Source organism: Armigeres subalbatus, chromosome 1 (assembly GCF_024139115.2).
Source record: "Armigeres subalbatus isolate Guangzhou_Male chromosome 1, GZ_Asu_2, whole genome shotgun sequence".
Lineage (NCBI taxonomy): Eukaryota > Metazoa > Arthropoda > Insecta > Diptera > Culicidae > Armigeres > Armigeres subalbatus.
In genome coordinates this window covers 193,573,226-193,590,444 of record NC_085139.1, presented here as the reverse complement: position 1 = coordinate 193,590,444, position 17,219 = coordinate 193,573,226, and the positions used below count along the sequence as shown (strand labels likewise).

Genomic DNA, 17,219 nt, shown 5'->3' with positions numbered 1-17,219 from the left:
ATGTCTATTTAATGAAGCGAATGAAAGGATTCATTCACCTAAACAAGCTACGAGTTTCGTTACTGGCCAATGTAGCCCGCTTACTGATGCAATGATATTATTCTCCAACACGATTACATTACCGCTAATTCTTTACGTTATTGCTACAATAGCTTGTGAAGAATTCTAGCGCGAGTTGACTGTTAATCATCAACCATTCCCCGTCAGGGGAACGCGAAGCGACAAATGGCATCATTATTCTTCATTCCTAAAGCAGTCATCTAGCTAGCATCATTCGCCTCGTGCCACGTGACTTGTAGTATCAAGTTTCAACCTTGTCACATACAGACGCCACCAACCCAGCCTGTCCCGTAAACAATAACGCCCCCCTCCCACTCGCCGGTTTTTCGTTGACAGGTGCATTGTATTGCGCTCTCACTGGATTTGCAAAAAATGCGACATTCTTTTATTTTGTGATTTTGACGTTGCTTTCTGGAATTTCATGAGTCACCCTTTGATCGAAAAAAAAATCGAATAACACCCATCAGAAGCAGTGGCAATGGCCGGGGGCCACAGTAAGCTGTCATTAATATTATATTTACCCCACGGATTCCACACTCCACTAGCATTCACTTTGGAGACAGACGAAAGAAAATCCCTATTTTACATTTAAATTTATAAAGAATTAAATATTTAGAACCATGACATCACGACCCCTCCGACAACGTGTGGTAGATCTGGCCAAAACCGTGAATGAAAGGAAGGGTGAGAAATTAGATTCGCTATTTCATAGGTCACAGATGTCACTTGGCGCGGAAAAGAGAGATAGAAATGATTCACACAAATAAAAATATTCTGTGGATTAAAATCTATTTCGGGCACATATGTGGGTGGAATTATGAAACAAACTTCAATATTCAATGAAATCTGTAAATATTATAAATCGATAAGCATTTCACTGACACTTAGTTCGGGAAATAAATTGTGAGTGATTCGTCGTTTATACGTCCGGTTTACGAATACCGGGCTCAGCAGAAGTCACTATGCTACAGAGGCCAATGGAGGTCCTTCGTAGCTTAGTTGGTGAAACAGGGTGTCTACTCCAAATCTAGGAAAAAATTCCCTGAGTTTTCCAGGTTTTTCCAGGATACAAAAAAAATAAAGTGACATGGCAACAACATGAAGCAATGTCGATTTTACAGAACTAACCGTGGAAAATTAAAGTGAAATTTCCCTTGTTCATATTTAAGAATATTATCTTAGATAGACCACATTTAGAGGTCTACTAGACATGTTTGCCTTTTAAGGGACGTCAAGAACTGATGACCCTTTGATAAGATATAAAAAAAATATTGAATACAATAGTTATCTCCAGTGTAGTCTTGCTGCTGTTATTTTCAATCATTAGTATTCATTATTCGAAAAAAAACAAGCCACCGGAATGGTGATAATGTCAATTTCATTATAATTTATGTTTTAAAATGTCCGAATTGTCAAAAGTCCCTTTTTGGATTTGATATTTTGATTTTTTTCTGTTACATGAAAATAAAACAATAGTTTACCCAATGTTACCCAATCTTTCCTCATTTTTGATTAATAACTAAAATAGATGTACTTTACGCTATTTTATTAGTTCATAGTATAAAAAAGTCAGTGAATTCTCTGCACATTCATCACTTTTTCAACAAATTAATTTGTTCAGTGAGAGCATCCGCTTCAATCTGCGCTTCTTTCAACAGTTTCTTCCTCTTCAGCTCCAGTTCACGTGCTTCAGCGGCATGTTTCCTTTTCAAAGCGGCCTCTGTCGCAATCCCTGTAGCTTCCTTTTTCTTCTGATTTAGATCCTCGATGTACAAAGAGTGGGCGTTACGGACTCGAAGCAAAAGCGATTTACTAACTTCAAATTCACCAACAGCGCCTCTTTGTGCTACCGCATCATATACTTGTCGTCGGGCCACAACAGATTCCTCCTTCATATTCTCAAACAAACACTCTGCGTTCACAGAAAAACCTCTTTCAACATTCGCGTTACCATGTGACAAGCAGCAGATGATTTTTATGACATAAAGCAAATCACCGTATTTGTCTCCCAATGTATCTCGCCAGAAACTATCCAATCGACTCACCTTCCGACTGTATCCTTTGAACAGATCAATATACACCACCTGCGAGATGACAACGCGATACTGACTGGCAGCCAAATCACCCTTCCGTCCGCTGATTCTACCACAGTCGATCAGAATGGTGAGAAGTTTTTCCATTCTACGTTTTGCAACACTGATGTTGGACACGATCAAGCTAGGATCTAAGCAACTAGCTGCCTTTGTCAGAGGATAAGTGATTGGTGATCTGGTTAATAATTTAGCAACGATTGTTTTCAAACAATTTTTGCATTCATTACGAAAGCTAATTAACTCCAATTCCTTGACTTTTGTATCCCGCAATGCTTTCTTAGTGTCAAAACCCAGGATTATGCTTTTAGCCGGCAGATGATTTCCTATGTCTTTGACATCTTCTAGGGTCAGGTTAACGATCTTTTCCAATTTCTCTGGTTTAATGAATTTTTCGCAGAGAGCAATCACTAGCTGGCAGATTTCAGGATACAAGAACGGAACCATTGGTTCATCTGACTGAAGTTCTCTAAGAAGAGGTTCAATTTCGGATGCAACTGCTCGAAAAAATGTCAGCTTGACACAAATCAGAGGATCGTTCAAAAAATTCACAATATCACTGTATGATTTGCATTTGGGCTCTATCTTATCTTTCTTCACTCCGTCCACAAATTTCCGAATATTTCCAATGGTGTCGATCGCCCTTTCTGCGACGTCGGAATTTTCCAACCATCTATGCCCACAAAATTTCAAAGGGAATACATCACTTTCTGAATACTGAACGTACAATGCCCGTCGAGCAGGAACATTTTTAAACAAATTATGTAAAGCACGTAGAAATGCAACAACAGGCCAGCCTGTAGCCTGAATTCCGTCCTTGAATGCGCCATGCATAATGTGCAATCCACAACTGCCCAAATCCAGTAGCTTTGTATCTTCTTTAAGCTCTAATTTCAATTCCCGCAGAAAAGCCCAATTTACATTCGGGCCATCCATGGATACCTGCACCAATTTCTTCAAATTTAACATTTTCAAACCATCTTGAAATGCTTCCAGCAAATCAGTGGCACGAGAGCGGGTAAGAAATTGAGACGTCAAGTATCGAGTTATAACGGAGTTTGACAGCTTGTCCCAATATCGAATGTTAATGTCCATCTGTTGTTTCTTAGTGACCTTGTTCAAGGACTCGTCGAACCCGGCCACAAAAAAATCACATTCGTTGATTTGATCAACAAGCTCGACTTTGAAATACGGCGCAATTCCGTACATAATCATGTACGCAATCTTGTCCTTTTTTAGTTGTAGCTTACTTGCGATTTCGCTGTCGTTGAACATTCGTTTTAGCACCGCAACATCCTTTTCGGCGGCTCGTAGTGATTTGTGATTCATCACTGTTTGGATACACCATCGAATTTCGGCTTCAGTGACGCCATTCCTTAGCACAAATTGGTTTAGTTGTCCACGCCCAGCTGATGGTTGGTCTTTTGTACGTCCTGTATTCTGCACGGAAGGCTCTATCGGGCTTCGTAAGTTTTCAGCTTCTGGTGTACTTTGTCCGGGAGGTACTGCAGGTAATTTGATATAATTTATCAACGAATTTGCACCAGATGCAGTCCGGCTCAAATGTTTTTTAGATTTCATGTGGCTCCTCAAAGCTTGCTTGCCCATGTTGCTTAGGGAGAACTCCGTACAGCACCATGCACAATAAGCGCTTTTTGGCTTATTTTCGACCCGCCTAATCCAAGCTTCGAGCTCCGGATCTTGCAGCCAACAAGGTTGAAATACGGTTGTCCAGTTGTTTGCCATCTTACAACAAAAGAACGGTTGAAGACACAGTTCGGAGATTGTTTTAAATTAATAATTAAATCACATACCTTAATAAGTCTGGCAATTGCTGCTCGAAATATAAAAAACTTGAAAAACGACGCAAGAAAAGAAACGCTGAAGCAAATGTAAGGATGAACTTTGTTTGACTCTGTTTGACTTCACTTCGAACATAAGGCTATTTCACACTTTGATCGTTTAAATGTCAAACTCAAATTCCACTTGCCCCCTTCAGAAACGAAAACGCACACTGAAAATCAAATGCCCTGAAAACTGTGTTTAAATAGATTGGTTTCAAAAGTTTTGCAAAAATTATTATGAATGTGAAAGTCGTTATCGTATTAGAATGATTATCAAAATCATTCCCTGAGTACATTCAGAATTCCCTGAGTATTCCAGGTTTTTCCATGTTAAAAAAATCCCTGAGGATTCCCGGTTTTCCAGGTTTTTCCAGGGAGTAGACACCCTGTGAAAACATCAATCTAGCGTACTGAAAGTCGTGGGCTCCAATCCCGTTGATGGAAAGTGGTTACCCCCAATCCATTTTTCCAATTTAAATCTTCCACGTATACGAGTTCAAATGACTTTCACAACTCAAAACAGAATTCGTTATTTGAGTCGAAGTTGTGGCCCAAACTGCGAAGCATGACTGTAATTCCATCCGATTGATTCTTGTGCGTACGCTCGTAATCAAAATGTTATATCTAGGAACTTTTTACAAATGGCCGTAATTGATTCTGACCATGATTCTTGGAACGGGGATTGCACTTCATTCACATTTTTTTGGTGATCTTTTGTGTCTAACAAGGAGAATAGATTCAAGATTCAATTTCAAGGTCAAATACAGTTACGCCTATTTGAAAAAAGTTAGAGTAAGACTCATGATAAACTACTGCAGAAATGGTGACTTGGCTTAGAAATTTCGCAGTTGATAACAGTAAGATAATAATAAGATCATGCTTTCGTGGTGCGCGTCGCTTCTAGGTACACATTTTTGAAAATCTATATGGGCGATTGTCTATGCTGGGATAGAGACTGAATCAAAATTAAAATATCGGCAGCTGATCGAAATAGGATCGGAATTTAAGCGAAATATGATCGGAATCTGTTCAAAATCGGATCAGAATCTAATTGAAATATAATCGGAAGCTGTCCGTAATGTGACCAGAATCTGATCGGGATCCGATCGAAATATGATCGAAATCTTATCGGAATCAGATCGAAATCTGATCAGAATCGGATGGGAATCTGATCAAAATATGAACGAAATCTGATCGGAATCTTATCGAAATATGAACGAAATCTGATCGGAATCTAATCGAAATAATATCGAAATCTGATCAAAATCTGATCCGATGTGAATCTGATCAAAATCTGATCCGATGTGAATCTGATCGAAATTTTATCAAAATTTGATCAGAATTTGATAGAAATCTGATCGGAATCAGATTTGAATCCGATCGAAATCTGATCTGATCGGAACCTGATAAAATCTAATGGGAATAAGATCTGAATCTGAATAGAGTTGAAATATGATTGAAATCTGATCGGAAGCTGGTCCGATGTGACATGAATCTGATCAAAATCTAATCAAAATTTGATCAGTCGCTGATCGGAATCTGATCCAAATCTGTTTGGATCCTGATCGAAATTTAATGGGAATCGAAATCTTTAGCTTAGCTTAGCTTTGGCTGACTACACATATCTATGGTTGCTACTCCGTGATTGACCAGAATGGTTGACTGGGAAGCAGAACTAACTAACTAAATGCACACCGAGCAGGAACACGATCAAACGCGTATCAATTGATTCACTTCTCGACCGCACAAAGCACAACGATACCAGATTGTTCGATTTGTCTATGAACCGAGCAGGGACACTACTCACTATGCATGCCCGGTGGCATATGCAAACTATGGAGGATCGCGTTTTGGACGACTGAACCGACGCGCAGCATTCTGTACTTACTTGCCCGATAGCTATACTGCAAACTATGGAAGATCGCACTGGTCTCGACTGATCGAAATGTTATCAGATTCCGATCGAAATCTGATCAAAATTTGGTCGGAATCCGATCGAAACCTGATCTGAATCTGATCGAAATCTGATCAAACTATGATCTGATCAGAATCTTCTCGGAATCTGATCTGATCGGAATCTTATAGGAATCTGATATAAATCTGAATCGAGATTTGAATATGATCTGAATCTGATCGAAATGCCATCAGAATCTGATTGAAATCTGATCTGAATCTGAAGGAAATCTGATCTGGTCTGAATATGATCAGAATCTAATGCAAACACCATCTCAATCAGTTCAAAATCTGATCGAAATATGGTTGGAATCTGATCGAAATCTGTTCGGAATCCGTTCAGAATCTGATTGAAATCTGATCAAAATATTATTTGATCGTAATCTGATTAGAATCTGTTCGAAATCTAATGGAAATCTGATATGAATCTGAATCAAAATTAAAATATCGGCAGCTGATCGAAATAGGATCGGAATTTAAGCGAAATATGATCGGAATCTGTTCAAAATCGGATCAGAATCTAATTGAAATATAATCGGAAGCTGTCCGTAATGTGACCAGAATCTTATCGGGATCCGATCGAAATATAATCGAAATCTTATTGGAATTAGATCGAAAACTGATCAGAAACGGATGGGAACCTGATTGGAATCTGATCAAAATATGAACGAAATCTGATCGGAATCTTATCGAAATCTGATCTGATCTGAATCTGATCGAAATAATATCGGAATCTGATCAAAATCTGATCTGATGTGAATCTGATCGAAATTTTATCAAAATCTGATCAGAATTTGATAGAAATCTGATCGGAATCAGATTTGAATCCGATCGAAATCTGATCTGATCGGAATCTGAAAAAATCTAATGGGAATAAGATCTGAATCTGAATAGAGTTGGAATATGATTGAAATCTGATCGGAAGCTGGTCTGATCTGACATGAATCTGATCAAAATCTAATCGAAATCTGATCGAAATTTGATCAGTCGCTGATCGGAATCTGATCCAAATCTGTTTGGATCCTGATCGAAATCTAATGGGAATCGAAATCTTTTGCTTAGCTTTGGCTGACTACACATATCTATGGTTGCTACTCCGTGAATGACCAGAATGATTGACTGGGAAGCAGAACTAACTAACTAAATGCACACCGAGCAGGAACACGATCAAACGCGTATCAATTGATTCACTTCTCGACCGCACAAAGCACAACGATACCAGATTGTTCGATTTGTTTATGAACCGAGCAGGGACACTATGCATGCCCGGTGACATATGCAAACTATGGAGGATCGCGTTTTGGACGACTGAACCGACGCGCAGCATTCTGTACTTACTTGCCCGATAGCTACTGCAAACTATGGAAGATCGCACTGGTCTCGACTGATCGAAATGTTATCAGATTCCGATCGAAATCTGATCAAACTATGATCTGATCAGAATCTTCTCGGAATCTGATCTGATCGGAATCTTATAGGAATCTGATATAAATCTGAATCGAGATTTGAAAATGCTCTGAATCTGATCGAAATGCCATCAGAATCTGATTGAAATCTGATCTGAATCTGAGGGAAATCTGATCTGGTCTGAATATGATCAGAATCTAATGCAAACACCATCTCAATCTGTTCAAAATCTGATCAAGATATGGTTGGAATCTAGGGCCCTCCTTAGCCGTGCGGTAAGACGCGCGGCTACAAAGCAAGACCATGCTGAGGGTGGCTGGGTTCGATTCCCGGTGCCGGTCTAAGAAATTTTCGGATTGGAAATTGTCTCGACTTCCCTGGGCATAAAAGTATCATCGTGTTAGCCTCATGATATACGAATGCAAAAATGGTAACCTGGCTTAGAAACCTCGCAGTTAATAACTATGGAAGTGCTTAATGAACACTAAGCTGCGAGGCGACTCTGTCCCAGAGTGGGGATGTAATGCCAATAAGAAAAAGAAGAAGAAGATGGTTGGAATCTGATCGAAATCTGTTCGGAATCCGATCAGAATCAGATTGAAGTCTGATCAAAATATAATTTGATCGGAATCTGATTACAATCTGTTCGGAATCTGATCGAAATCTAATAAAAATCTGAATCGAAATTTAAATATGATCTGAATCTGATCAAAATGCGATCAGAATCTGATTGAAATCTGATCAGAATCTGATCTGGTCGGAATATGATCTGAATGTAATCTAAATGAGATCAAAATCTGAACGAAATCTGATTGAAATCTAATGCGAACACCATCACAATCTGATTAAATCCTGATCGAAATAGGGTCGGAATCTGATCGGATTACGATCGAAATCTGAACAAAATACGATCTGATCGGAATCTGATCAGAATCTGATCTGATCGGAATATGATAGAAATCAGATCGAAATCTAATGGGAATCGGATATGAATCTGGATCGAGATTTGAATATGATCTGAATCTGATCGAAATGCGATCAGAATCTGATTGAAATCTGATCGAAATCTAAGTGAAATCTGATAAAAATCTGATCTGGTCGGAAAATGATCAGAATCTAATCGAAATGCGATCAAAATCTGAACAAAATCTGATCGAAATGTGATCGGAATCTTATCTGATCTGAATCGAATCGAAATAAGTTCGGAATCTGATCAAAGTCTGAGTCTAATCGAAATCTTATCAAAATCTGATCGAAATCAGATGGGAATCTGATGGAAATCTGATCTGAATTTGATCGAAATCAGATGGGAATCTGATCAAAATTTGATCGGAATTTGTCAAAATCTGATCTGATCGGAATCTTAATCGAGTTGGAATATGATTGAAATCTAATCGGAAGCTGATCGAAATGCAATCAGAATCTCATCAAAATCTGATCCGGTCGGTATCTGATCAAAATCTGATCGAAATCTGTATTTCAGTATCTTATAGAAATCTGATCGGAATTTGATCGAAATCTAATGGGAATCTGATGTAAATTTGAATCGAGATTGAAATATGATTTAAATCTGATCGAAATCATGTGCAAACACCATCTCAATCTGATCAAAATCTACTCGAAATATGATCGGAATTTGATCGAAAATAGATTGGAATCTGATCGAAATCTGATCCAAATATGATCAGAATCTGATCTAAATCTGATCAAAATCTTATCGAAATCTGATCAAAATCCGAAATTGGAATCAGAATCCAAACGATATCCGAACGAATTTAATCGAAATATGATCGGAAGTTGATCGAAATGATATCAGATTTTGATCGAAATCTGATCAAAATATAATCGGAATCGGATCGAAATTTGATCGGAATTCCATCGAAATCTGATCCGAATCTGATTTGATTGAAATCCAATAGGAATCTGATATGAATCTAAATCTAGATTTGAATATGATCTGAATCTGATCGAAATCCGATCTGAATCTGATCGAAATCCAATCTGAATCTGATCGAAATCTGAGCAAAATCTGGTTAAAATCTGATTTGGTCGGAGTATGATCAAAATCTATGTATAATAATATAATCAGAATCAGAATATGATCAGAATCTAATCGAAATCTAATCAGGGTGTCCATTCAAAATCGATTTTCAGATTCCCGGTTTGAGCGTGAGCGTATATTAGCGTAGCGGATCTAAACAAAAACTCAGCAAATTTTTATTATTGTTTTATTAGAGGGAGGACTAGGAAGCTCTTAGACCCGTTCAGTATTAATCAATCTCAGTTTTGCCACCATTTCTTGTGGATTCTAATTCTAGAACAGCGAATTTCCAAAGATGAGCCAGCCTAGGTCTGCAATAATTTTGTTTTCAAGATTGTTTATTTATGCCGATTTTCCACCACATTTAAAGTTTGAAAATTTTCATCCATTATTGCAATATTAGAATTTTCAATGTTATGGAACTTATTCTTTATTTTCTATGTAAAAAATTAGAGAAATATTTTGGATTAAAAAAATCTCAAATTAATAAAAATTTTCTCAATTACCAAAAATTCTTTCAGAAATCCAGATTTTTTTTAACAGAATTAACATAGTTTGAAAGCTATTCAAGTTCACCCACAGTCTTTTTATGAATCCTTCTAATTCGTCTTAGAGTAATCGGTTTTCATGAAAAAATCACCTGAAATTATTTATCATAATTTGAAACTTTAAAAGATATTCAGCAATAAGTTCCATTAGAAACTCTTGAGAATGCCTTGCTCTTCGAGTTCCTCGAGAAATTTCCTCATTATTTTCTAGCAACTGGTTCAGGCCCAGGATGAAGATCTTTCAATTTATGGTGTGATTCACTTGTGTATAAGTAGTGGATTGGGCGTTCAAAAATTGACGACAAACAGCTCAAAGGAAATAAAATAGATGTTAGAGCAATATAATCCACCTAATCAAATCATAAAACATCGACATGATTTACAAATAATTCATTTCATTCATTCATTTATTTAGTTAACATCTAAACAGATAACACTGAATCAACAATTTGACGCCACAATGCACGGTTCGAGGCCGCATCTCTCCATCCTCGGATACGCCCGCGCTCGCCAAGTCGTTCTGCACCTGGTCTGCCCATCTCGCTCGCTGCGCTCCACGCCGTCTCGTACCTGCCGGATCGGAAGCGAACACCATCTTTGCAGGGTTGCTGTCCGGCATTCTTGCAACATGTCCTGCCCATCGTACCCTTCCGGCTTTAGCTACCTTCTGGATACTGGGTTCGCCGTAGAGTTGGGCGAGCTCATGGTTCATTCTTCGCCGCCACACACCGTCTTCTTGCACACCGCCAAAGATGGTCCTAAGCACCCGTCTCTCGAATACTCCGAGTGCTTGCAAGTCCTCCTCGAGCATTGTCCATGTTTCATGTCCGTAGAGGACTACCGGTCTTATTAACGTCTTGTACATGACACATTTGGTGCGGTGGCGAATCTTTTTCGACCGCAGTTTCTTCTGGAGCCCGTAGTAGGCCCGACTTCCACAGATGATGCGCCTTCGTATTTCACGACTAACGTTGTTGTCAGCCGTTAGCAAGGATCCGAGGTAGACGAATTGAAAAAGACACAGCCTTATAATTCTGAATCTGTAAGAAATGCAATGCGGGAACCGAGAGAATAGATTTCAAATATAACTTACAGTAGTGAATCGTGATAAGTCAGTAACAACTTCAGAAATCATGAAATACTCACGAAACATCCCAAAGATTTACATAGGATGGGGTATCGCAAATCTGAATAGAGATTTGAATATAATCGAAATCTTATCAGAAGCTGATCGAAATGTGAGCGGGATCTGATCTGAATCTATTCGAAATTTGATCGGAATTTATTTGAAATCTGAGCGTAATTTGATCGAAATCACATGGGAAACTGGTCTGAACCTGATCGAAATCATATTGGAACCTGATCAGAATCAAATAGAAATCTGATGGGAATCCAATCCGAACACCGTTCCAATCTGACAAAAATCTATAATATAAAATCGTAATCTGATTGAAACCAGATCGGAATCTGATCAATACTAATCTGATTTATGAATCTGACTGCAAATGAAAAGACGTCACTACTCTGCACGACAACGGCACTATTTTTAAAACAGATAATCTAAAATGAACGACAAAAATGGAGTACATATGATTAGTCAGTCGTTTTCCGGCTACAAAAATTAATTTTTTGCCCGCATTAAGCAATTCTTTCGATCGCAGATGGGAGTAGAGGCGAATGAACCCCGGATTGAAACAGCTGATGGGAGAACATCGTTTTCGTGGCGAAAATCGGACGACTTTGGTGGGCCGGGCACGTAGCCAGAATATCGGACAATAACCCGGTGAAAATGGTGTGTCATAGCTATTCGACGAGCACAAGAAGGCTAGGTGCGTAGCGAACAAGGTGGATCGATCAGGTGGAAGACTAGTTGGGGAATCTATGTAGACTGCGTGGTTGGCGACATGCAGCTATGCACAGAGCTGAATGGAGATGACTTCTATGTATTACAGAGGACACTCCGGCCTCCGGACTAAGTGAATAAAAATATTTTTTCCGAAACGACGGATGCAAACAAAAATCCCGTTTATGATCCCGAGAGACTGAAAGCCACTCCCTCAAACGTCACTATCTTAGTCGAATCATTTGCAGAAAACTTAAAATATTTCTAATGTAAATCGTTTTCCAGAAAAGAGTAATACATACCACCGAGCGGGTATTGTTAGGATTGATTTATTGAAGGATTTATCAGGTGGAACAGCTGGAATGCGCGCATCTAATTGATTTGAAGCGTCAAAGTAATGTAGTACAAAAAATATCAAGACGCTTAGCTAATAGCTAGGGGACTTCCTATAGATTACGTTCTCAACTAAACAAACATTTCTTTCCAGGGGTGCTCGAAGAGATGTAAAAGATTCCTCGTTTTTGTAGCAATGAGTGTCGAAATAATGTTCCTATTCTTATCCTAAGTAGACTGTGGGGCAGTGACCGGCATAATTATTGGCGTTGATTGGAATAAACACCAAGGAATGGCTTTCTGAACCCAAGAAGACAATATTTCGCAGCCAATCACGACAAGCAACTGCGAAGGGTACACTCGAATGAGTAAAGCTAAGCAGCTATTTTTATAAAAAATGTGAACTGCATTGTAAATTTATAAAGTAATAAATTATTTAAACATAAAGACACATTTAATGGAATTTATTCCTAGCCCCAAACCTCAATTCTATTAAGTCGAAAAGTGTTTTATTATCCTAATGCACGACTATCACAATGCTCATACGCTCGGTAAAGTTCACACAGAAGAGTGCCCCCATAAATATTGGAGCAAGAATTATAGCTACAGCGCTATATAGCTTTATAATGGCTCGACGACAATCTGAATTAAACAAGATTATGCTTGCTCCCGTTGTCGAAAGCCATTGTGATTATTTTTAATAATCTCCACACGGTTACCTCGGAACATTTGCAGCAACCCAGAGCTCTAACTCCCGAAAATCGCAATACATAGATGGTGGAACAGTAGACAGTAGTGAGTTAAGGGAAAAAACTTTGAATCAATCTACCGAGAGGTAAACAGAATGTTTCTTACACTTCTACATGCCAAAAATAAAATAAAATTATGTTCGGGATTGCGGTCCGAATCTTAGTTGTCACTGTACTGACGGTCATCAAAAGAATCCATCAATGAAAATGAAAAATATCTTTCAGTTCTCATATCTGTATACGTATACTTACGATATGTAACAAATCGTGAGTAACATTTTTCGAAAGTGGACACGAGATTGGACGGATTTGGAGTGATATATGTACTCAATGTTTAATTTCTTCAAACCAGCTGCGGAGGGCACCAATGAGATATTTTAATTTAAAATAGTTGTACGCAAAAAAAACCTTTCGCACAACGGCAAATGTGTTCAAACGAAGCGTTCTATCATAGCTGCTCAGCGGAGAATGTTTCTCCGATTCTATTTTGATCACACTTGTATCAGGTTGCGATAAGCTTGTTTTTTTTGCTAGAAACAATTGTGAAAAATTAAAAGCGAATTTTGCCAACTCTGATTAGAATAGTTCGTTGATAGTTCTAGTCATTATGTCTGATATGGGAAAATAACTCATATGGAAAAATGCACCACCGCCAGCTTTTACTAACAACTAACCTAACGAACGATTACCACTTGTTAGTATAATTCTATCCTAAGCATCATTAGATTCGGCAGCTTGGAACTTGAAAGAAGAGTCGACTTTAACCCAGATTTTCTCCCCTTTTCAATGTGTAAGAAGCGTAAAAAGTCCAACATAATCGCTCCCGCCCGTGTGAACCAGGGCGTTCTCCAAGGGGCGGTCTTCAAGTCGCGCGCCGTGCAGTATAAAGTGCTCGATAGTACTGAACTTACCCTTTTTGGAAACGTTGCCCTCCGTTGTGCTGCGGTGGTGTGTAAGTTTGCTACGAAGATGACAAAAACTACGTTCTGTGTCCTATTATAGGAGCAGTCCTGCATGGCACGGCGCCCTGGTCTACGTTTCCCGTGATGCTATTGTTGTTGGTAGTTGATAAGCACAGAGGAACGCAAAGGGTGGTTGACTGGCTGACTGTCGGAGTGTTTTTTCTGCACATTCCTACTGCCGTCCTTCCTGTTGCTTCCCGTTCGATCCCTGTTGCTGTGTTGTTGTTGTTGTTATTAGGTTTTCACTACCGACGTTTTCCTCACTATGCCCATTGTGTTCTTTTGTCACGTTTTTGGCTCCTTTTCCTTTTTTGATCTTCTACTGCCAGTGCGTCCGATTGGTACGGGGAGAAACTGCAGGGTGGAAAAGTGTCCCTCACTCCACTCACACTGGAAATGGGCTGCCAGGGACAGCGGATGGTTCGGATTTTGGTTTTTCCGCTGATGCAATCTCACCACATACACTCACTTTGGAAAACACTTTTCGCTGGCACAGCGGGAAAACTTTCAATCACTGTGCACGCTCTTTGCTTTGCTTACACTTGGCAAGAGCTTTAACTTGTTAGATTCTGATTGTAGGGTTTTTTATAGTTACTATGCACTCTTCTTGCAGATATAATGTATAACGTTTTACATTGTAGCTGTATTGCATTTCACAAAATACTAGAAGGAGTAGTAGTGGCAAAATATGTTCATCATAAACGAGAACGAGAGCAAACCAACATTGGGAATCGGAAACGATGTTGACATCAATCAATTAATTGGATTTTCGAAGTTATGCATTTTACTGCATCTTGTCGTTCCATGTCGGATCGGGTTGATTAACTTTTTCATATCGAGTAGTAGATTATGATGCATTTAATTTAAGGTGCACATTGTTTTAGTAGACAAGACTGAAGCATAGTTTAAATTATCGTTAGCATAGGCTAATTTTAGACGTTTAGAGTAATGCGTTTTCATCATTTCGTTCAACAAAGTCTCTCGATTCTTACAAATGTTACTTAGGTTCTTTTGAAAATTTAAGCGAGGCTTCATGAATAGAATTTTTGTTAGGGTGAAACATTAATAAATGTAAAGAAATAAGTTTGCTAAAATGTCTGAAGAAAAAAGTTGTTAAAATGAATCGACGGTTAAAGGTGGAGGGTTTAATAAAAATGGTGATCTATGTAGTAACGTAGTTGTTTTCTGAAGTAATCTCGCTTAACTTTTCAAAAGGACCTAAGTAATATTTTTTCATGAATTAATTTGAGTACTGCAATCAAAAGCATTCATAAGATCGCTATGTTACTTAGGTCCTTTTGAAAAGTTAAGCGAGACATTATTTGAGGACACTCCTCACGGAATCCAAATTTTAAAGTACTCGGGTTTTCAAGGGCACAAGGGCGTTTTCCACATTTTGATTTCCTAATGCGATTGGTGTTGTTCTTTTTCTGCTAAATGATATCAAGTTGCATTTCTTTACATTCAATTCTAATAGGCTTTTCTTGCACCATATGTAGAATTTGTCTATTTCATGACGTAATACATTGATGTCGACTTCATTTCTTATTTCCAAAAAGAGCTTCATGTCATCGGCATTCATTAATACTTTAATATTTTTCAGAATATTGGTGGTCAGTTAGCTATTTCAGGAGACCTGGTTCAATTCCATTTTTTTTGTACTTTGAAAAGCAGCATCGGCATGGCATGTTAATGCGATCAAAAGCCTTGCTAAAGTCCGTATATAGAGTTTCTAAATGGTTGCCGTTATCCATTGCATTGAATTGAATTGAAGAAAATTTGTTGAGCTCGAGCGTCCTTTAAAAAAACGTGTTGCGTATCAGTGATTCTATTTTTAATTAGCAAAAATAGCTTTTCGTTGACAATTGCTTCAAAACGTTTTGGAACGCAAGAGATAAGGGCTATACAACGATAATTACGTACGTCTGATTTTCGGCCAGATTTAAATATTGGTACTTAAAAAGAGCTTTTCCATATTTTCGGGAAGATTCAGAGGGACTTATTAAAAAGCCAAAATGAAGGAGTAGTGAGTTCTTTTGCTAGACTTTTTTTTAACAGAAATTGTTTTTTGAACTATTTTTCATAGCTTACCTTTGAAAACGCCAAGCATTCATTAGAAAATTCGAATTCCTGAGTTTTATTCAGACTAATGACATTTTTAAGTGATTTTTCTTTATTAATGTAACATGATTCTTTTAGTAAAATCATTGTATATGTATTGTTATATCAATTATTATTCTACATTTTTATGTCAAGAGCCACATTTATAGATTAAACCATCGTATATAACCCTCTCTCAGTTTTTTTCAACCCTTTCTCAGTTTTTTCAGATTCGCGTAAGTGGTTTAGGTTCCCAATGTACCATCGTTTTCCGGACGCGATTCCTTGGGTTGTCCATATTATCACAAGCACCCCTACAAATGGTACATTGACAAGGTTTTTGGTAACTATTTTTGCAGCTAAATCTTCTATCTTCTATCTATATATATAAAAACCAATCTATGTATGTATGTTCGCTAACTACTTCTGAACCACTTGGCCGATTTCAACCAAATTTGGTACAGACATTCTCTATCCTCAGGGGAAGTTAACAAAGGGGTGGGATGGTCATGTAGAAAAGGGGAGGGTGGTGGGAGGGTTTTGTTCAGAAAACGAACAATTCTGTGTAACTTTCAACTCCCAGGACCGATTTCAACCAAATTTTGTACACATATTCACTACGAGGAGGTAATCATATGGGAGGGATTTGGGAAAGGGGGAGGGGTCTGGAGGGAGGGGTTTTGTTAAGAAAACGGGCAATTCAAAGTAAATCATGAACCCCTGTACCGATTTCAACCAAATTTGGTACACACATTCTACATCATAAGGAAAAAGATAACAAAGGGGATGGGATGGTCATTGGAAAAAGGGGAGGGTATAGGGGAGGTGTTGTCTTTGGAAAACGAGCAACTCAGTGTAACTCCCAACCCCAGGACCGATTTCAATCAAATTTTGTACACATATTCACTATGAGGAGCCGATCGTACGGGAGGGAAATTTGGATAAGGGGGTAGGGGTCTGAAGGGAGGGTATTGTTCAGAAAACGGGCAATTTAGTGTAACTTCTGAACCCCTGTACCGATTTCAACCAAATTTGGTACACACATTTTCTATCCCTAGGAGAAGATAACAAAGGGGTGAAATGGCCGTTGAGAAAAGAGGAAGGGTAAAGGGAAAGCGGTTGTCTTTAGAAAACGGGCAATTCAGTGTAACTCCTGACCCCAGGACCAATTCTAAGCAGATTAAATGATTAAATCATTCAACTCTATGATTAAAGATTATGATTAATGAATTATAATTTTTGAAAATGATGACTGATAATGATTAATGATTAAATTCATTTTGACAATA

General features: G+C 38.4%; 2 protein-coding genes across 3 annotated transcripts in view; both read right to left on the bottom strand.

Moving 5' to 3' along the window:
- The window catches only part of LOC134205627 (rho GTPase-activating protein 190), a 112,958-nt gene that overhangs the window by 73,993 nt on the left and 21,746 nt on the right, over window positions 1-17,219 (bottom strand). The gene's annotated exons all lie outside the window — the stretch shown is intronic.
- On the bottom strand, window positions 1,547-4,057 carry LOC134209440 (uncharacterized). The gene is made up of 2 exons (XM_062685429.1): window positions 3,965-4,057; window positions 1,547-3,896 (listed from the first exon to the last, which is right to left on the bottom strand). Exon 2 carries the CDS (start codon window positions 3,894-3,896, stop codon window positions 1,653-1,655), a length of 2,244 nt encoding a protein of 747 aa, XP_062541413.1. The 5' UTR covers window positions 3,965-4,057; the 3' UTR covers window positions 1,547-1,652.